Source organism: Haliotis cracherodii, unplaced genomic scaffold, assembly GCF_022045235.1.
Source record: "Haliotis cracherodii isolate W230 unplaced genomic scaffold, xgHalCrac1.p SCAF_34, whole genome shotgun sequence".
Taxonomy (NCBI): Eukaryota; Metazoa; Mollusca; class Gastropoda; order Lepetellida; family Haliotidae; genus Haliotis; species Haliotis cracherodii.
The window spans coordinates 381,030-404,870 of NW_027266291.1; the positions used below are offsets into that span (position 1 = coordinate 381,030).

The 23,841-nt window shown below is 38.5% G+C and overlaps 1 protein-coding gene across 4 annotated transcripts in view; it reads left to right on the top strand.

The window, feature by feature from the left end:
- Positions 1–3,617: 3,617 nt before the first annotated feature.
- LOC139477708 (sorting nexin lst-4-like) overlaps positions 3,618–23,841 on the top strand; it is a 63,686-nt gene continuing 43,462 nt past the window's right edge. The window contains exon 1 of one of the 4 annotated variants that reach the window (XM_071260095.1): positions 3,618–3,656. In XM_071260095.1, the coding sequence (XP_071116196.1) occupies positions 3,642–3,656 (15 nt within the window). In that variant the 5' untranslated portion in view covers positions 3,618–3,641. Of the gene's footprint in view, positions 3,657–13,060; positions 13,873–23,841 lie in introns of those variants that run through there. The other 3 variants (XM_071260091.1, XM_071260094.1, XM_071260096.1) reach the window with 3 other exon arrangements.

The window sequence follows — 23,841 nt, forward strand, 5'->3', positions numbered from 1 at the left end:
GAGACACGTTAAAAGTGTAAAAAAAAAATGGCATAACCTATATCTAAACTCAAATAGCCAAATCAAAAAAGTGCTCAGCAAACCACTAACCAAACCAAAAATTCTCCATCCATCAAAACAAAATCGACAGAGTAATCACTAAACTCCAAACAGGACACACCAACCTAAATAACCACCTAAAAAAATTAAAAAACACACTACAGGTAACTGCCCACACTGCAAACAACCAGAAACCCCAGAACACGCACTCATCCACTGCACACACTACCTAACACATCGAACCGCATTGCAAACCACCCTCAATCTAAACAAGGCTCTAACTCTAGAAGCAATACTAAACCCACAAAATAAACTAGAAAACTTGAAGGCCTTAGGCGTATTCTTAATAAAAACGGAACTAATAAAACGCATCTAAAAACACAATAACCTACCAAATCAAAATCACATAAACAAACAAACATCCACCATACCCAGCTCTCTTAGTTCTCCTCTCCAATCCCATCGGCATCTATTCCAAATCTCAAAATTCCCAAATTCTATATAAGCAACCCCTAAAACCCCCCTCTTGGGTTGCACAGACCACTTTCGCCCCTTTCGGACACATTAAATGGCCTGGCCGGGCCCGTGTGCGAAATACGCACCAGTCGGAAAGCGCACATTAAATCTCCAAAGTAAGTAATTAAGTAAGTGAACAGTTCGGAAACGCATTAAATGGCCTGGCCGGGCCCGTGTGCGAAATACGCATCAATCGGAAAGCGCACGTTAAATCTCCAAAGTAAGTAAGTAATGAACAATTCATGCACAATCATGGCAGGTTTGCCGCAGGTTGAGTTCATTAGCAGTCAAAGAGGTACTCTCCAGGTCCTCTTTCAGGGAAATCTCCACTACAAGAACAAACTTCTTTCAGTGGCATTTAGAAGTTGGTGTGATGAAGTAAGACGAGTTCTATCCATAGAATTCGTCTTACTACAAGAACAAAGTAAGACAAACTGGTACTCATTGGCGATGTACCGTTAAGACCTGCATTGGCAAATGTACAACAGTTGGAAATTTTGTTAGAAATTTCACTGTACACAACCACCCACCAGAAGACACCAGCAGAATCCATTGCAGTTCCTTGGCAGCTTAAGGAAGAGAGCAAGAGAAGAACCAACCACTCCTGCGCTAGCCCTCTACAACGACGAGGTCTTGAGACATGATCCGGAGGCTGCAGCTATATTTCCCTCCTTCAGCTCAGTCGGCGTGTTTCGGGGTGTTTCTTCCAGTGGATCCGACGAGCTGCTGCCTTGACTCTGCTGCCTCTTCAACAGGTTCAGGGTGCATGGATTGACTCCATGAACCAGTCTCCCGATGTACCGAATGCTGACGAATTCAACGACTACATAGTCACAAACTGGGTGGATTATGAAGCCAGATTCCCTCTTTTGCTGTGGAACCATCACTAGACATTCGGCCCAAGGACCAACAACAACCTGGAGGGTTTCCACAGTCGCCTCAATGCATCACTGAATCATCGTCATCCTAATCTCTACAGGTTCATCGAGATCATCAAGAAGATTGAGAAATCTGAGAAGACCAAGCTATCTCAGTTAGACCTAGGTGCAGCTCCACCAGCAAGAAAGCGTGTGTACAAGGAGATTGACAATCGACTTTCCAGACTGAACTATCAGCTATCCCAGGGTGTCAAGACACCACTCCAGTTCTTGGATGCTGTTGGCAAACTTCTGAAGATGGATTAAGGTTGTGTCAGTGTGACAACCTCGATGTGAACTGTGATGTTAACTGTGATATTAACTTTAACTGAACTCTAAGTGGCGAATATGTTAAAACAATGGATTTAAGGGATGGATGAATTAAAATGTTGAATGAAATAATGTAAAAGAGGGTATCAAGCATCTTGAGTCATTTCTTTTGTCTATAATAAGACAAGTCCATTTTCATGATAGGGGTTAATTACCTCATTATCATGTGCAACCAGGTATGACATTGTTGTTTTAAGGTGTCTCACAACTGGGCTGTCTTACTAATGGGTGTCGGGCCGGGAAGTCGAAAATCTATTTACCAGTAGTACCGGAAAGGCGAATGGAGGGGTAAGGGACTGGGGACCGGGAAGGCGAATGAAAAGATCAGTGATGTGTACCCTCGTTATGTATACAACGGACACTTATACATTGAGGACACTGGGGTGTTGTGAGACGGAAAAGTGAAGAAAGAGATAAAAAAAAAATTGAACTCAGAGAATGTGATTACTAACTTCCATTGAACTCGTGAGACGGAAAAATAAAGAAAGAGATAATCTACTAAAATTGTTAGAATTGAACTCAGAGAATGTGATTACTAACTTCCATTGAACTCAGATTAAGTAATCTAGTAAAGAAACGATGAAGATATAACAACACGCGGGAATCTTCTGAAACGTGAACAATCTCTAACAGAAGTGAGGGTTGAGCAGCTAGGCGCTCACCCATGAGCACCTGCTCGGAAGAGAAAATACCGAGTGATTGACTCTAGAAGATCTGTTGAACCAATTGACGACAACAATGGACTAAACTGACGATGTGGCAGATCTACTGCACTGGGAATGAACTGAATTATTACATAAATGATAAAATGTATGTCTATATACATCTTCAAATACATGCATGATATATGATAAGTTGTACTATACTTGTTATATATTGACTTTGTTGCCCAGATTAAATAGTGTCCTCATTTCATTGGTGTTTTATTTGTAATTAACAAGTACCGGGAAGGCGATCATCTGCCATAATAAGAATTTTTGTGATGACCGGGAAGGCGAACGTAATTTCTAACTCTGAGGGATTGATTTTCGCCTTCCCGGCCCATAACCTACTAATGGGAGGAATCCATGTTAATCTGCGCCATGGTTGCTCAGTATAAGCAGCCACACATACACGGTCGCTATGAGAGTGAAAAAAGTTACACCCCACCTCATCTCGCTCTCACTTGACATAGGTGAAATACCTCTTCTGACAGACACAGGTGGTCGATAGTTCTTAGTGTTCAACACATCTACATCGTTAAGTTTTTTTTTAAAGAATTGCTTAGCTTATGGCTTATTACTGAACTTAAAGATTGTTGATTTTGTGTAGACAGTATATATACATTCGACCACATTAGTTTCACTAAGTGATATGCGAACCACATGAAGTAGAAATAATCAAACTTTGAAAAGTCGCATAACTTTACATTTACCGGGTTTGTAGGAACTCAGTCTTTGACCGGGCCTTCCGTATCGTTTTCTGAAAAGAAGGAAATTTCACAGGTTTTGTTTGTATGAATGTGTCCGAGTTCTTTGTGCAGTGTTGAAACCAAAATCTCATTTCTTTTCCCTACTGACAGATTCTGCCAAGTCGTTTGTTCACCTCTTCATCGAAAGTATTTTGTTAATTGATTCGTGAACACGTACACATCAAAATGGCCATCACTTGGCAAGCAACAGACTCATAAATAAATGGCGCTAACTTAAAACAGAAAGTTTGCATCCATTCGATGGTTAGTTCTTCGTGTTCCGTCTGTTGCCGGGAAGAATCCATATTCTCTCTTGTCAGACCCGGAAGAGTTATCTACCTTTCATCAGAAACAGGTGGCAGCTCCAGTCAGCTGACCTAGTAATAAACATGGCGGAGATACAGGTTAGTCATCGAGTATGGAATTTAGTGTTTGTCTGTAATTTGTTATTATATGCTGCAGCGCGTAATTTGACATGTATTCTGCACAACATGACCAATTCATGCCTAGCTGACAGCGTGTAGTGTAGTTAGGTAGTGCGGAAATCCAAAATACATCAGATTCTGACAGTGACAGTTTGGTTTCTACGCCCCCACTGGCCCCAGTGACGGCATTGCTCAACTACAGTTTGACAGAACACATGTCGCAATTCACTAATATTGACTCACAAATTATCCGGGTGATGAGTTCATATTGTGTCAAGAACTCACAAAAAAAGTTATAATTTCATTCAATCCAAAGTTCACGTGGTGGGGAAATAGGCTATCGAAAAGAAAAACTTGTCAAACTGAAGTCAAACTAGGCCTACTGTTGTTTCGAAATTTAAGATTATTACTTAATATTTTAAAAGAAGGAAGATGCCCACTCTAGTGGGTGAAATTCAACAGTCGCAGTTGGAGGTTTGTAGATGCAGATCCCCGAAATATAGACCATTCACATTTCAGCATCAACGAATCTAGTCTTTTTTAGTCCTATGTACCAGCAGATCTCTGTCACAGATTGTCTGTCTCTAGATAGTTCCATGTATGCAGCAGTGTGGCAGTCTACTGAACATGATGTACATTCAACTTTCAAGTATGACCGTGATCTTATTGATAAATCTAGATACCTATGCAAGATGGTTATGAAGATTATGTATAAGGTATTCCTTCAGTTGATGTATGTTTATGCCTGTTGGTAAGGTTCTTGTGCTGATAGTCCAATGATGATATTTACACCACCCTTAAAAAAACATTTATGTTCTCCTATTTCCCAAACCTTTTACTATATGTTTCCATTGAAATTGCGTTTTGTCTAAGAATGTGTCAAATGTTTGTCCCTGTTGATGTGTTCTAGAAAAGTGGTAGAACTTGACATTTTTTCATTGTGCTTTGCTCTATAGATAAATGATTGGAGAACTAGGGTATTAAACTTCCTACTACATTTATTCATGAATGATCCAACTTAGCACAATCAGCATCTGACTCTTATAAGAAAGTTCTGTAGGAGCGATTTGTAAAGGCTTTAGCTACCAAATCAATGTTGAATATCTATAGTGGATCAGTACATAGCTGTGATTAAGCAGCAAGATTATAACAAAAAGATATCCGTGTGCGAGTAGAGGGAATTGGTGGGATGAAGAATCAGACCTCAAATATCAATACAACATCATCACACAGGGTTTGTTCAGGCTTAAAAAAAACCTTGAGTTTTAAGGTCTCTCTTGAAAGCACCAAATTAGCTTGAAAAGCCTTGAAATTGTACAAAAAATATGTACGAAAGATGTTAAAGTGAGATTTCTCAGAGTGATAGATTTGTGTGCCAAAGACCCTGAACAATTCATGACAGACTTACTTTATTTTTTTTTGCGAAACTTAAAACTTGTGTAATGATCATATTGCTTTTTAGGTCTTACAACTAATATATCGTAAGCTGGATTTAATAAAATATTGACAGACTAGGGCTAATAACCCAACCTAAAAAGCCGCACGAAAATTGGTAGCCTTGAAAATTTTTGATAAGGCCTTGAAATTTAGTGTTCTATATCTGTATGAACCTTGTCACATTGGACATCAGGTTCCTAATTGCTGGACATGACTGACATGTTTAGGGGGATACTATATTTTTTGAAAGCAAACATCCCTGTCGGGAAACTTTGGTAGATTTGGTGCAAAGTTATCTATTCTTATCATGAGATAATGGATGAGGTGGTCAGACTTAATAACTTGGTTGATTTTGTGTTCTACCCTGAAGGCTTGGGACATTGGTGATAATATCAACCACTGGTCTGCCTGTCCTAGACTGAATAATATACAGGTCACTGTGTTATAGCTGGAATATTGATGAATACAACTACTAAAATAATCTGCTAATCAGGTGATTTGTTGTAATTGGCATTCAGAATATAAGTGTATGTTTCAGTTTGACAACACTGTGTCTTGATATAACTGGCATATGGTTTGCTATCAAGTCATCATTTCCAGTAACTGAATAATGTAGCATTGAAATCTGACATTTTTGAGTACTCATGTCAGGAAATTAGTTAATGTTCCCTGTCACTTGATCAAATTATTTGCTGAAGACAAGGAAAATGGATTGCAGATTTCAAGGCATCCATGGGGAAAACATTTTAATCCTCACAAGTGTTGAACGTTGAGTGAAAAAAACTTTACAATGGTTATTGACCTATTTACATTTGTCAAGACTTTTGTTACACCCAGATTTATCTCTGCTAGCATGGTTAGTGTTAGTGTATTTCACTATTTTCAGTGTGTCACTGATCTCTGGGGATTATCAAGGGTTATTGGGTAGACATAAGCCTGGCATGTCAGTTGTCACAGGTTGCATAGGCACACCTTAAGAAAACCTTTCAGGATACTTTTGTCACAACTTGAGACAATGGGTTGTCCATAGTTTATTCAATAATGTTCATACATGCTCATACTGTAAAGTGATATTGTTCATAATGGTGGAAAACTTATTTTGTCAATATTACTATATCAAAGCTCCAGATAAGCTTTTGGTGTTGTGGGTATTTTACCCATGCATTTTAAAATCATTGGGTATCAGTAATTCTATCTGGGTATTCAAATTTGTTACTCACTAGTTTTTTACACATGTGGGTATTAAAGTTAAATATTTAAAAACACTATTCATCCAGTCCCTGCAAACTGGTGTCGTGTGGGTTTGAGAGCTTTATAGGACTAAAAAATACCACGATACTGCCACAAGAAAGTGTGATGGCAAATGATCATGATGTAACTGTCATCGTGGAGTTTGGCAAGGTTGACTGAATGTCCGTTTATAATTTCAAAATAAGTTGCTGATTTGCTAATCAAATATGCAGGATTACTTCACAATATTTTGATGATATGCAAAAGTTTTATTTTTGTAGCGAATCTGTAATGTCCGTTGCGTATTTGATACGCTTGGATTTTTTTTAATGCATATTTCTGCATATTTTTTATGCATATTTTACGCAGATACGCAGCTTATCTGGAGCTCTGCTATATACTCTGGATATGTACAGGGCTGAATATTAGCCAAGTTAACTTCTTGTAACTCTTGCAATAGTTAAAAAGCTCTCCACACACAACCTCTACCCCACCCCAGAGTAATTGAGGCCTGTGTCCCAAACCTGACATTTAGCATTATGATGTGTGGGTATTGAAGCTCCAGTACACCCATGAAGATCCATGTTAGAATTAGTCTTCAGCGACTGTGTTTGTCGTAAGAAGCCACTATCGAGATCAGGAGATCAGGCTCACTGACTTGCTTGATGCAGGTCATCTCATCCCAATTGCGGGGATAGATGCTTATGATGCCCATCACTTTGAGCATTGCTCCATCCTTGTAAGAGTCAAATAAAATTTGGATCACATTGTCAGACTTACTGACTCAGCTAATAGAGTGTCATCGTATCCTGATTGTTACTCATGGTTGCAGTCACAATTGGTCACTGTTTCGCTAATATTATATATGGGTCATTGTGAAATATTGATGACCATACTGACTACGACAATAAACACAATTAATTATTTACTTTATCATCATCATCATCATCATTTTTATTGTGTACAGATTAAAATTATTAAAAAATGCAGCAAAGACGGTTTGTGTGATCCTGGCACAGTCAGGTTGGTTAGGCTCATCATCAGCTCAGGTCCTTCTCCTTCCTCTACGAGCAGCCCAGACAGCGAATGGGACATCTTCCAGAAAGCACTGCCTAGTCAAACCCACCCAGAACTTTTCGGAGAATGTGAAGATCCCCAACACTGCAACACTCTCCCAATGTCAGTTAGCATATTGGGAGGTACCAAACCTAAGGCACCAAGATCTATGGGGAGTCTGACAACTTGGTACTTGGGATGCAAGCGTGACATTTCGAAAGCGATTTCCGCATATTTACCATGTTTTTCCTCAAACTTGTCAATCACATTAGTGTCAAAAGGAACAGAAAATTCAATGATATAAATGATTTCATTGGATTTATCAAAATGGACAAGATCAGGTTTGTTGGCCTGGATACTTCTGTGGCTGTATACCATGTATACAGGCCTATTCCAAAGAATTTTGTATTAATCATTTTCCATGACGCCCTCTACATATTCCGGGTCGTACCATGGATGGACCTCGGTGTCAAAACCACAAGCATTGCGAAGATCGAGCCATTCCATCATCATGATCATGTTGCCACTGACAATGTGTTGGACAGTCTCATTAAATTCATTGCATGATCTACATCATGCTACATCTACATCATGCTACATCTACATCATGCTACATTTCATATTCACTTTTTGAGGCAAAATCACACATTGACGGTTTTGAGTGGGAAGTGACTAGTCCTGAGCAGCAAACAGAAAGCCTTCTGTTTCACTTTTCAGGCCAGCAGACTTCATTCAAGCCTTTCAGAATGCAGAGGTTGTTTTTATTCATGTTGGAAATTGCCATGGTTTCCTTTGTTGATACTGTAATTCTTGTAATTACTAAATTTGTTCCCCATGTGTTTAACATGTTGAACAAAGATGGAAAACAATGGAGCATGTTTGGTTGATGTACTGTTGTACTGGTACATTCCAGTCCAGAAAAGAATTGCTTTTATTCTTTGAGCCATGCAGCTTTGTTGGAAATTAGCGGGGGTTCTTTAGGGCCAGGATTACCCAAGTTTGTGTAGGGTCATGCTGTCACCTGTGTATTAAATTCATTACCTAGCCCAGTGAACATGAGACTGTTGAAGAAACCATTTATAACAAGTTTGTGTTCGTCTTCTGTTTAGCTAGATTTAATTTTATGACAAAGACAAAACCTTTAATGCTATTAGTATTAGTTATTTCATGCATGTAGTGGAGTAGTGATTCATGGTTCAAGTCATCTTCGGCAAAGATGCAAATGTTTATGCAGTTAATAGAGACCTTGGGTTCTACTTAACTGACCAAACGTGATATCCCATTCTTCTTGGTTTTGACTCCAGATGTTTCCCTTTTTTGTGATCTTGCCCATCATTAGTCTTTGAGCTGAACATATTGCTCCCATGATCTACCAGTGATTCATTTAATAAACACCCAGGGTTTTAGGGTTTTACCCTTGACTTGCAAAACTAGGGCTCCAGTGGACCCCCAGTGACGTAATATACTAAAGATGAAATAATATAATCATGATAATAACTTAAAAGCGGCTTATGGGAAACGCCTCAATAAACAAATCAAGATCACGGTAACAAGTGGCCAGGTCTGGTCTGGTGTGTGTGGCCGGGTAATAACTTTTGATCCATCCCAGCCCCATCTTTCCTAGGCAAAGAAGTTAACAGACTGTAAAACTTACTAAAAGTCCAGTTTCCACCCTTACCGAACAAGGACGGAATTTCTGGGTTCCATCGTAGCACCACCAGTGGCTATTACGAGTTATGTCCCTTCTATGTCCCGCCTATTGACCAATCAGATTTCACCTCTTATATCACTTGCATTTGCTTAAAACAAAATGTTGGCGCCCAGTGAAGATGATCTGCTCGATAATAAAGATCAATATTGTGGTAAAATGAGTCTGTAAAATCAAATCATATGAGTACCTTGATTAAAAACATGAAAAGATTTGGAAAATATCTGTTGACGCTAAGTTGACGATACACATGCTTTGTATTTCCTGCAGGGTTGTCGGGTAGCCTAGTGGTTAAAGCGTTCGCTCGTCACGCCGAAGACCAGGGTTCGATTCCCGACATGGGTACAATGTGTGAAGCCCATTTCTGGTGTCCCCCGCCGTGATATTGCTGTAATATTGCTAAAAGCAGCGTAAAACCATACTCACTCACTCACTCACTTTGTATTTCCTGCAATTTTGTTAAACCTGTTTTTAAACCAAGATTTGAAATTCGGTGACCTTTCGACTATAAGTAAGAAGATAATTAGGGATTGAGAATGCCAGTTATTATTACATGTGATATATTGTGTAAAAAATAGAATAGTGGTGAAAATATCCTGTGAACATTCAATACTCAACATGATCAACAGACTTTCTTCTCTACAACTTGTTATTGACTGGTGTTGTGAATCTACCCCGAAATTTGTGGTCGATAATCAACTTCATACATGGATCAATAGCCAACAATTTATTGACAGTGAATGTTGAAAATCTTGAATTTCACAACAATCTTAGGATTTGTTTCCATGTTCATTTACCTTGGCTCTCTTTTGCAGGTTAGTCCTGTTATTACACAATTTAGTCATATAAAAAACATTAATTTGGTGAAGTCATGTGTGGACTGGTTGGTAGGTAGTGCTAACTCACTGTTGTTTACACCGACAACAATCAGATTCCCACTATTGACGCCAGCAAAAGGATAAATAATTCATGAAACCATACTTTGACTGGTGTATGGTTTTTGTTGTTATTTGACTATTGTAAATGTAGGGTGCTTTCATATCGTGATCAGTGACTTATTTATCTCAACGAGGACCACCTCCGTGGTCTAGTGGTAGAGCATCCACCCTGAGAGCGGAAGTTCCGGGGTTTGACCCCAGCTGTGTCCTAACAGAAGACGTTAAAAGATGGTACTTCTTGTTACCTTGTCCGGCACTAGGCATTATGGTGTATACATGTTAAACTGTGACATAGTTTCTCGGTGGGCTAGCACTATAAAACTGACATCAGCCCAGACTAGTACAAGCAGCCACACGCACACACACACACACACACACAAACATACTCACGTGCATGCATGTCGCTATTTAAGCGCAATAATCTTGGACGTGATGTTAAACCCCATTTCACCTCACCTTATCTCAACAATGACTCCATTCTGATATCAGGTTGAATATGCCTAACTTAGTACTATAATTTATATATATTTTTATATTTATATTTTTATGTATTGCAATATCAGCTGTTAATTTGGTATTTTTAACTGAATCACCCTTAGATCATGGGAGATAATGTGGACCCGCTGATTGCTATTTTCTGGCTTATTTAATGAGACAATGACAAACATTGATTTATCATGTTAGATAAGAATGATTTTTCTTGAGGAAGCTATGCTATTAAAGTATATTATCTATTCTATTATTATGTTATCGATTCAACATGTTCAATATACAGTCAATCGATTAATTGATAAATGATATAATCAATCGCTATCATTGACACTTTCAGATTTCATCAACAAGCCTAAATGGGCATATGAATAATTAGCTATACTCCTGGCTTGAGGTACTCTTTAGAAACCTTGACCGTTAGCTGTGTAGAACATTGCTGTGGTGATGATGAAGATGAAGATGATGATGATAATGATGATTATGATCATGATCACCATATGATGTCATTTGTATTTGTCCCAATCACTTCCCTCTGTTGGCTGGCTCACCTGACATGGGCTGTTGTCGGATGGGTGGACTGTGATGCAGTGTGTGTCTGTTGTTGATAGCCTAGTGTGTCTCGCCTAGTCACTCAGTAGGTGCACGTTAGTGTTTGACCTTTGGTTTGACACACCTATGTATGTCAAAGTCAGCCAACAGTTTCAAACAACTTGACATGGTTTGATACATAAAGTTTACATAAAGCAAATAGATTTGTATTTAACAATTCCAGTGATGCCTCACACTAGTGTTTGAAGATAAAATAATGCCTGCCATTGCCTGGGGCTGCTGTCAGGACCTGACTAAACTTTTCAGACCTCATTTAAGAAACTGCAGCTTATTGTATTAAATAAATCGACATGTATATTTATTATATTTATTATATTTATTATATTTGTCTAGTGGACCAGTGTGTAGGTAACAGTGACTAGTGTCTGTGTTGTCTAGTTGACCAGTGTGTAGGTAACAGTGACTAGTGTCTGTGTTGTCTAGTGGACCAGTGTGTAGGTAGCAGTGACTAGTGTCTGTGTTGTCCAGTGGACTAGTGCTAGTGTGTAGATAACAGTGACTAGTGTCTGTGTTGTCTAGTGGACCAGTGAGTAGATAACAGTGAATAGTGTCTGTGTTGTCCAGTGGACTAGTGCTAGTGTGTAGATAACAGTGATTAGTGTCTGTGTTGTCCAGTGGACTAGTGCTAGTGTGTAGATAACAGTGACTAGTGTCTGTGTTGTCTAGTGGACTAGTGCTAGTGTGTAGATAACAGTGACTAGTGTCTGTGTTGTCTAGTGGACTAGTGCTAGTGTGTAGATAACAGTGACTTGTGTCTGTGTTGTCTAGTTGACCAGTGTGTAGATAACAGTGACTAGTGTCTGTGTTGTCCAGTGGACTAGTGCTAGTGTGTAGATAACAGTGACTAGTGTCTGTGTTGTCCAGTGGACTAGTGCTAGTGTGTAGATAACAGTGACTAGTGTCTGTGTTGTCTAGTGGACTAGTGCTAGTGTGTAGATAACAGTGACTAGTGTCTGTGTTGTCTAGTGGACTAGTGCTAGTGTGTAGATAACAGTGACTAGTGTCTGTGTTGTCCAGTGGACTAGTGCTAGTGTGTAGATAACAGTGACTAGTGTCTGTGTTGTCCAGTGGACTAGTGCTAGTGTGTAGATAACAGTGACTAGTGTCTGTGTTGTCTAGTGGACTAGTGCTAGTGTGTAGATAACAGTGACTAGTGTCTGTGTTGTCCAGTGGACTAGTGCTAGTGTGTAGATAACAGTGACTAGTGTCTGTGTTGTCTAGTGGACTAGTGCTAGTGTGTAGATAACAGTGACTAGTGTCTGTGTTGTCTAGTTGACCAGTGTGTAGATAACAGTGACTAGTGTCTGTGTTGTCTAGTGGACCAGTGTGTAGATAACAGTGACTAGTGTCTGTGTTGTCTAGTTGACCAGTGTGTAGATAACATTAACTAGTGTAGCAGTTTTAAAGCTTTATTGAAATCGTAATTGACATGTTTGACATTATGTTGATCTAGTATTGTATGTTCACCTGATTTTATCATATAAAAACTTTCAGGTATTAGGCTTCGTCCTTTCCTGCATGTTTTTGAATGGAGCATTTTGATGCGGCCAGAAATACATGTCTACCATCATATTATCAGATTATATGCTTGCTTGCAATAATTGGTCCACAATTAGGTCACAGGGCTTACTGCAGGAGGAGCGTCATTGATTGCATCCATGTACATGACGTAACATCTGTGTTTATTAATGCAGCAGTTTGTTCCTGTGTTCATGGTGTTGAAGACATGGGGTTGTGATCGTGTGTGTTAAACTTCTGTGACTCATTACTGGCAGGTCTACATGCCTCACATCTAGTAAAACCAATGCAGTGCTTTAGGTTCAGTACTGTGACACAGTTCAGTGATTATGTGATATACTTGTGTTGTCAGGATTGCATGTATGTATGTTCTTGTTTTATGCAGGTAGGTGTGTGCTGTTTGAGTCAGCACTGTGAAGTGTTGGTTTATTCAAGAACCATGACCATGATGACAAGTGATGCATGACATGGCTTCACACTGCTGCATGGCACACATCACCTGCTGACAGTTACCCAGGTCAAGTGATTGGCCAAACAGCACGTATATGGAACCCACATTTACTTGGTCACTGAAGAAGTAGACATTGATACGGGCTTCTCATCAGGTTCATCATGATTGTCCTCCCTGACTTCAACACAAACACAAACATGATGATCAAGGGCACGTTTAGCCCCTTGCCACAACATTATGCCCACACAGAATAGGGAAGGTGAGACAGCTCTCAGAGAGACAGTAAGGTGGGACAAGGTCTATGATAGAGGTGTGTGTTATGAAGTGTTAACCAGTCAGCACTGTGTACTTAAGTTCCAGCAGTGTCAACACACCCACTTGACAGTGTACACACTCATGCATGCTGTAGACCCAGGCCTGATGCTGCTGACATTTCCACCACACTACTGCATCGTAATGTCATTTCCCCTGAACTAGCCTGACTTATGCTGGGGACTGCCGACACAGTTACCACGACTAATGAGTCACGGTTGACCTCACTACTCACGGCCCATTGTGTGTGACTGCAGTCAAAAGAACATTACATCAGAGACTCAGTCATTGTTTACGTCTTCCAATTGTCAGCTCGCAACATTCAACATCGTCTGGATGTGAGAATATTTTAACCTGTGGTCGGTCCCTCTGCTCGAACATTGGGGTCTTCATTTCGTTGGATTTACCTTTGCAACTTGGTCGGCCATCATGCACCAGGTAAAGGTATGTGTTGTATTTGAGGAATGATGGGTATTTAGACATCTCGATGTTCGTTCGCCTTGCACTGTTTGTCCCGTTTGGGTTGGAATTAGCTGTGATTAGATTGTTTTCTTAGTCACGTTACGCCCTTTTTGATCGGCTTTTATCACAATATGTAAACAATTAACCCCAGAGTGCTACTTTAGGCCATTGAGCTGGACCTTCTTTCCAGCTTAACCGGGACATTTCTTATGTGAAGTTTAGCTTGAGGCTGATGTGGCTTGAAGTATTTGTTTGTGCAGTCAGCCTGAGAGAGGAGAGTAAACAAAGTAATATGATGGTTTTCTGATTATTTGGGATCTGATATCAGGGACAAACAGGAGGCTGAATGTGTAACAGTTGTATAGTAAACTCATCTGGTATAGACGGGGAACATTTGGACATGGATCATCTCCAATCATCAGATTTCTTCTACAACTACAACATCAGTATGTTGAGATAAGGGGTTTTGAAAACAGCTGAAACCAGACAAATGTTTTCTTCAAAAGTGTAATGAGCTGCTATTTAATGCTTATGAACGTCTAGAAACATAAATATTTATAAAAGAAGTAGCCGATGGCAGTCAAATGGAATCATGGGAACAGGGTTTATGATATCAGCTGAGTGTTCAACAAAGCGCTCTTTTAACCATGTTTAACATTGAAAACTGTTGTGGGTATATTTGGGTGGTAGTGCTTTCAAAGGTAGGGAGATGGTATGGCAACCAAAATGTTATTGTGAAGAAGGGATGGATGGGATTTGACATGGCATTCAACATTTTAGTTTAATCTGAAGTGTGCAGCATGTACAGAGCTTGACTTGGGGTTAGACATGTTAGAAGTAGACACAGGGCCAACCTGAAAGTATGTGATAGAAAATGTCGGCTACTGAGTGACGGAATGTGAGGTATACTACTTTCACTAGTTATTCTGAGAATGTAAATGGCATTCATTACTATTCAATTAACCAAGTTATGTACAGTGTGGTATTCAGAGATAAAGCTTGAAATCGTTGCATTGTCAAGTCTTCTCCAGCCTGCAAGCATTAAGCTTGTTATTACTTCAACATTTTATTCACATGATTGGATTTACTTGCATTCCAAAGCTGCTTCCAATGTTGTTGTTGTTATTTCAGTGAGTACTTTCTGCTGCCAAAGTTTGTAATTTAATCAGTGAAGAAGTTCCTACCTTGCATGATCTCCCTGATTCACCATAGCACTAGCGGAACACTTCAGCAAACTCTCGGGAGGGAATGACCCACTTTTAGGACTTATCAATCACTTCATCTTTCATGTGTGAACGTTTTGGCCAATGGCTAACTGGGAACTTCTAGTTTTTGCTATAGGCTGTGTTAAAAAATGAGAACCCTAACCAGGTAGTTGTTATAGTTGATTAATTAAACATGTTTATATTTATGAACTGTATATTTAAAAGATTTATGACTTAACACATTTAATCATGCCATGGCCTTTCAAGTACCACTGCTACAGCTCAGTGTTAAGATACTATGATCATGGTGATTGTGTTTTCAAACTGTACAGCTAAACTTGTGATCCGGTTTACCACATATCTGCTGACCAGTTTTACATGTGAGACCAGTGCTGATTTAATACTGACTTAGTTATTGCCTATATTTGGCATTTGAAATAAATGGTTGCAATATGTACTTTGGATGTAAGCGACGAATCTTAGGCAATATGAATAAAATACAATTTAGTTAAACAGTTTTGACCACGATCAGTTTATACACTGATATAAACTGTAATAAAGCTTGTAAGAATAACTTCTATATCGTTAAAATTGGCTATAACAGTATTCATGTGAGTATAGATATTATTACAGTTATTATCAAATGCTTGTACAAGCATGACTAACAGCTCTTGATTGAATCCTAGGTGTCATAGCTTACTATGTTTGGTATGTAATGATACTTATTCAGTAATCCAAAATGCATGCATCATTCATATATCATCATGACATGTTCATTACGTGATTAATGACTAAAATGCTGATTACTCACCAATGCTGACAAAGATGTCCCTATAACATGTATATATTCTACAACAGTCACACAGCTGACATGTCAACTGATCTGTAAACAGGACTAATTAGGGCACATGGTAAGCCACAATATTAGTTAGGTGCCAGAACACATAGACATTTGATGAATTATGTGGATTTTTATCATTTTAGAAATACCTTAAGTTGTTCGCAAAGTACCCTCATCATGCTCATTGATTGGTGTCACAGGTAACGATGATTTATTTTCATGGCAGCTGTCATATTTCTGCCAACACAGTCATGACAGCAGCAGCTCATGCACATTCTCATCATAGATAACATGGTTGAGATAGTCAACTGACAATCTGGACAGATCCAGACCAACTCTGTATACCATTAATAACAAAAACTTTAAAGAGACTCTTTTTCAAAATAAGCTCCTGAAGACATGACGTAAGAATTAATTATTGTGGCTTTTTTTTGTAGTTGGTTAACAAGAAACTGAAATTAGAATTAAAAAAAATTGAACTGATAGGCTACTGAAACTATTTTAGAGATTACAATCAAAGTCTTGGCTGATGCAGGTTGATATCCTTAACTTGAAGAGATATCATGATCTACTCCCATATCATGATGCCCTCCCAAGTCAAACTTGTTTGTTTTTGATTAAATGATTTATTAAGAAAGAGTATGTAAGTTTGGAAGTTGAAATAGTTTCTTATTGTGTTTTTCAACCAACTACATTGAATATTTTGCCAAACATTTTGTATACCAACTCATAACAAATCCAAGCATGTATTATATATATATATATATATCATTTTATCTGTAATTTGAGCAATTTGATACTTGCCGAGTGTGAGTGTCAGACAATGGAAGAGGCCGGACCATAAAGTTAAACAGTTACGGTACTTTGCTTTTGACATGTCAGATGATATATCAAGCAAACTGAGGTGTCCATGATGACTAGTGGCTAGAGACCTTGGAGTAACCTATTGGCTGGGTTTGATTCCTCACTGATGTCCCTCGTGATATTGCTGGACTATTGCTTATTTCTTATGCGATGTCAACATAATGTACAGCCTCTTTAAGGATTTTGATAAAATATACATGCTTTAAAGATTTACCCGTTTTGAAATAATGATGACTCCCTGAATAGAATCCAACCTCAGAACAGGGGATTAAGTTTGGTATTTCCTGCATATTCTCACAACCCTCACATTGATTATCAGTACCTGTTACCAATACCAATTTTCATATCTCCCTCTTCTGGAGGCGATCGTTTGGTCACTGTATATATCTGCGTTGCCCAACTACATTTAAGTGGAACAACTCGCAAGACACTTCCCTTTCATAATAACATTCAATATATGACGTGATCAAGTTGCGAACATTAGCATGATTAGGGCTGGCTATCAATGCAGATCATGGAGATTGATAATCGTTACCTAAATATCAATCAATATCGATAAATATTGGAGAAATAACTTTGAGCAAATATGCAAAAAAAGTCCAAAAGAAATCAACATATTTCATGCCATTGGTGAGTGGTGACACAATTAATGGATTACTCTATGGAAAAAACAGTTGCTTTCCGTCTTTGGCAATTGACATGATTGATAATAACAAGTCTGTTTGGTAAATTTAAACTTTATTTCATCACAATTGTTCATGTAAGATATTATCAATAACACAATTTTTATATCGCTAATTGTTTCTACCCATTAACGATAATTCTGATTGTCATTTTCTTTAGTGAACATATATTTTCAAATCTTAAAATTGTGTAACGAAATAAACATGCTTCATTTTTCATCTTCACCTACTCACTCACTCAGTTATACTGTCAACACTTTGGTTCGGAAGGAAAGACAATTAATATGAACTAAAGAAGGAAGCTACTGCCAGTGGGTCTAATTGACATCTGTTTCCAGCTTCATAAGGCCGGACCAACCCTCTTGTGTTACAGATTTTCCTGTGCTAACACACAACTTAAATAAAATATTGTCAGTGTTACATGGTTAGACTCAAATTAATTTTCTGAACAAAACCTAACTTTAAGCATGTTTTGAACAAGGTTGAACAATAAAGAATCGAAGATAAAAGCTGATGCAACATTTTATTTATTTGTTTGTTCTTTTACTTTTGAAAAGCTAGGTTTGTCCATTGTCATGATATTGTTTTCTATAAAAAAAACCCATTTCGTCTGGCCTAATGATAATGTCAACTGAAAGACAACCTTCATAAAAGTTTCTTTTTTATGGTGAAGGGAAATATGAATTGTAGAAAGTATTTGCATTTTGATGAGGATCACTACTAGGCATTTATCAGCTGTATGCTTGGTGTCAAGACTCTGCCTGGGGGTGTGGACAGCTACTCATCACTTATCACCACATACTTGTTCATCAAGTCCCCAGGGCCTGGGCCTCCATGGATACACCTCTCACTCAGCACACACCTGCACACAACTCATGTACACTTAATGGGAGCCAGATAGGATTATATCAGAACTGGTGCCATGTGCCTTAATTTGATTGTTTGTGTCTGTTTTATCTCTGATGATGTTCTACAGGGTTGTGATGACCTTGGCAGTCCTGTGGCAGACAGACGAGAAGCTTTAATTAGTGGTCTTGTGCTTAAGTCATCACAGGACAGCTAGCGGAGTCGCTATCGACTCGTCAGAAAGAATAACTGGAAGATTGTCAAGGATAAAAATGCTCCATTAGAGGGACATGAACCAGATTTTATCAGCATTTTCCTCTTGATGTTGTGAACAATGACATGTGATGTCCAGTGGATGAATAAAATCACAGTTGCATATTGAGATGCATGTAGACGAGAGCTTATGACCATGTTAACAGTGGGTGACTCTGGGTAATCAGAATATCAGTTGTGAAGTAATACCGGAGCTGTTGCACATCACGAGGTAATGTTATATAGCTATAATCCACAGAAAAGTCACACTGATCCCTTCTACCCTGTACTGGATATCTGCACCTACAGCTCCACCATGGAGATTGCTGGAGATAGTCAGCTGTTGTGAACAGGGTGACCCATTGATGTCATGGAATGTGTCTGACTTGTTGACTACCTCTGTCATATATTGTTATGATTCATACTAACATTTAGGTTGACATGGAAACAGCATGGTCAGCAAGGTGAAGGAATTGTGTTGCCCTTGGCCTGATATGTGTGTCAGGTTGTGAAGGCATTGTTTCAAGGATTAATTGTTCTCACAGATACTCTGTTAATTTGGTTGTGCCATGACCTTGATGATCTGTTGACCTTAACATTAGGTCTCCGTGCATACCAGTTCCTGTCAACATGTACATGGTTAAGGTCACCCAAGCTTGTCATTTCTGCAGGTGACAAACAAAGACCAAGAACTTGTTAGACACAAGTGGTTTGTGAGGGTTAAAAAGGAGACTAGACCTACAGATAATTAAAACAAGCAAATAAAGGCTGTTAAACTCTGTACGCTTTTGCCTGACAATTATTTTTTTGAACAATTTGGCATCTTCTTTCCTGAAGACATGGATCACTTTTGTTCTGGTTATCATTGCTTCTTCAACTTCTCAAGTTTGTTTTTGTGACTTGATACATGGATGGTGCTCGACAGTGGACTGATGACTCTAATCATCACAGCCTGCAATCATACTTAGTGATACAAGAAATAAACACATAATAAGAAAAATGCCTGGGAAAATGTTGCTTCACACATTTAGCATAGCTAATATCCGACGTCGCCGCAACTCACGAGGGTCATACACGCTTCATCCGCTGGAACCAAATGTGGAGAGAGAGTTACCGCTACCTGATCCGCCAGAGGAAATCAGCACTCCGGTAGGTGGGACGTACTGACACTTTGAGGAAGTACACGACAACGATACAGTCACACACAACTACACCCATGTTGCCGACACGTCAGTGTGTCTCCTGCACAAAGGCATCAGTACAATACATGAGAGCTGGTCACAGTTGATGACGGTAGCAAGCTTTCTTCTTATCATGATTGTGGGTGTTCAAGTGTAAATCAAAGCAAGGGAGAAGGTCATTAAGAACTTTGAAATATTATAATTATTTTAACATTGCTTTGTCATGAGAGAAATACCAGTATCGAAGAAAATAATTTTTTGTACGCTATAGTTCTAGTTTGAATACAATTCATCCACTCACCAGAAAGAGAATTAAAGGTATCATTTAGCATGTTAAGGCAAACTTCTTATAATAATAACTTATTATATGCCTTGTCAATATGCTGTCATTATTCAGGGTGCTGAGAAAAACTAAAACATACTGAACAAACATGTTTCGGGCTCATGAATATTCTGGGGGATATTTTTATGAATTTATGTGTTCAGTCTTCACTTCAAAAACATATCCCCCAAAATATTCATGATCCCTTACTTATTTTGTTCAGTATAATATTCCCATATTATAAATATATTAAGCACCAATTTTGGGTGATGATGCTTATAAAAGTCAAATTCTATTTTGAACATGGGAATCTTGAGCAGGATTACAGTTAATGTCATTCCTACTCCTGTTTTTACTAATTGGGTTTTAATCAGGCTTGCTGTAAGATTGACCTTTGTGAAAACAATATTTGATTGTTTTTAACACTTGGACTTTTCCTTCTGAAACATGTTAGATAAACATGTCAGATAAACAAACCATTCTACCGCAAATGAAGATAGGATTTTGTCATGTCTTGTGATGTTTTTGTGCAAGTAGAATATGTTTATGTTGAAACTCACATTAGCATGATTAGTTTTTCAGGATTTCATTTTTACCTTGACCTGTTGACCATGTTGACATGATCTTCTCATTTTTGTGAGGGGCGGTCGGGTAGCCTAGTGGTAAAAGCGTTCGCTCGTCACGCCGAAGACCCAGCTTCGATTCCCGACATGGGTACAATGTGTGAAGCCCATTTCTGGTGTCCCCCGCCGTGATATTGCTGGAATATTGCTAAAAGCGGCATAAAACCACACTCACTCACTCACTCACTCATTTTTGTGAACAAAGTCTACCAGTTCTCATTGTACTTGATCTGTGCTGTGTATCAGTTTCAGTAGTTTTAGTGTGTATAAAGACTATTACCTTATCTAAGATAGCTACACAATAGATTGCAAAGAACAGTGAAGAACTAAGTGGTTTATTTCACGATAAAACATTGTTCTATAATGAGATTCTAACATATGCTTAGCAGCTAGCAACACATCGTAAATTGGAGAGAGAGAAATTTTTGAGAGGGAAGGATCTAGTGTCTAGTTGTTCCCCATAGATGTAGCTGGGCAACGCAGATAAACGTAATGGCTGAACGATTGCATCCAAAAGTAGGTGAGATAAGACAATCAGTACAGGGAGAAAAGGTACAGATTATCGCTGTGACAATTGTGAGAATATCCAGGAAATACCAAACTTCACTCCCCTGTTCATAAAATGGACTTGTCTGACATTGCGGAGATCAAATTGTATTCAGGGGGTCATCTTGATTTAAATACAGATAAATATTTTCAAAGCTTGTTCATTTTTTTAACATCCTTGAAGAGGCTGTACATAATGTTGATATCTCATATATATACGAAACAAAACGACTCATACTCATTGCCTGCCTGCAGTGTTTTATTGTGCGATGAACAACTGCCAGTCGTTTAAATTCTCTTTAACTACACTCATGCTTTGGACTAGTGGTTAGAGGAACTGCTTTTGTTGAACACTTTCTAAATCATTGGACTTATGAGGCTATAAGGCTATTAATGTTGATCCAATGTTGATCCAATGTTGATCCAATCAATAAAAACATACAGTCTAAAGTAACACTCAATCATCAATAATCTTTTTTGACTTCCTTGTACTTCCAGATGTTTAACGGTAAATGTTATCAACCATAGTCTTCCTGGTTACTCTTCCTAGTTACTCTTTGGAGGCTATTGAAATGTTAGTTTGAAGTGTTATTTAAATTAAATGAAAATTAGATATATTGTTACAATATAAGTTAATGTTGCATGTCTTCTGCTTGCATTAACATTATTAAAGGTTTTCTGAATAAATTTCAAAGCGAAATGTGGAATTTTATGGATTTACTAAATCTTTATTTTAAAATCTGAAACTTTCTGCTGTTTTTTGTCGTCAAGTTATGGTGTGGTGTATGGCTTAGATGGTTCATGAAACATTTAGGCACAGTGCAGACTGCATGAACACAGCTATTATCAGATTGCAATGTAGTAGTGCTATTAAAGCAAGTGTTTTTTTCCTGCATGTTTAAATGAGAGATTTAGGGGTCCATTGTCACTCTTAGATTCAAACAATTTACTATAATCCTCAAGGATCCCCGAGATTCCCATGGTTCTAACAGTGTAAATGGGGAGATTGTTTTCCATGACAATGTGTCACTATCTCCCTTTCAATGAGGAACACACTTTGTCGATGTGCCTGTTTCATCATGTTCATCATGGTATGAGCATCCATAGTCTCACGATTAGGTGTGCTACTATATGTGTGTAAGTAATCAGTGGTAATTAACTTCCAGATCAGTGTTTAAAGTATTTTCCTGTAGCATATACTATACATGTTTACACATCACTTGCTAATAACCCCTTCAGCTACTTGGTAGCAATTCAATGAGGTTAATGTTAAAACTTAGTGATTGGTATTTCAGATCAAAAGACTAATGCCAGCTTTTTTCTTAATTTTCAAAAAATGTATCAGAATTAGAAAACTAAGCTATGGACACAACCTTCATAATATTAAGAACAATGTGACTATAGCGTATGAAAGATGCTGGTTTAAGGGCATGTTTCAGCATTATTGTTGTGTTGGTTGTGCTGTTGTGACTGCTGTAGAACCCTGGAGGGACTGAGATCCAGGTAGATAGATCCCTCTCACGTCCTTCATTACTGTATCAGGACAGTATGCAGCTCAGCACTTGAACTTAAACAATTCCACTCACCCTCAATTTCAGCTTGGCTAAGAGGAAGCACCTAATACTGGTTGATGTTGAGGCCCCAAACTTAATTTATGTTATTTCCTGTGTGTGAAATTAGTATTGATAAGAACATTCTCTGGTGTTTGTAGTATCATGCAGGATTGTGTGTAGACGCCATGAGTTATCTCTAATTGGTCAGTGGCCAAGTTATGTCTCTATTGGATCATATAACTTAGAATGTTACATAGAGGTTTTCAGGAAAACATTTGGCAAATGTTTCGGCTTTCCAGACTTTCACTCGTCTCAGGCTTAGTTAAGCAGACCACTGGCCGTATCTGGTCCTTGGCATGTTCGGTAATCCAATTATCCATTGTCTATACATGTACAAGATGAAGTGTGCTTCGGAGTCAAGTGTTTGTTTTATTTGTTTGTTGTTTTGTTGTTTAATGCTGCAATCAGCAATATTCCAGCTATATGAAGGCGGCCTGTAAATAATCGAGTCTGGACCAGACAATCCAGTGATTGATATCATGAGCATCAGTCCACGCTATTGGGATACAATGATATGCATCAACCAAGTCAGCAAGCCTGACGACCACTGAAGGCGTATTTTAACCCAGATCTTCATGGGTCTAAGTATTTGTATGGAAGGTAGCTTTTGGAAATATTTTTTCGTTTGTGTGTGTGTGCTTGTGTGCATGCGTGCTTATTTTTTTGTCCAACATGTCTCCAGTATTATTGTGTTTATTCTGTTGAACATTTACGGACAGTTTTACAAGTCACTTGTCATGTTTGTGACAATACCCAACTGATTAACAATGAGGTTTTTTTTACAATGATAATGAGGTTTCCAATTCAACATTTGTCTTGCATTCAGTGCACTGAGATCTAACTGGTATAACTACACATGGCTTATGACAAAGGCTCTGGTTTTGATATCTTCCTTTTTGTTGATATTTTCTGTTGTATGGATAGGCGTTCTTCCTCATAGCTGATCATTGCTGGTAGTTGCCACACAATCCAATA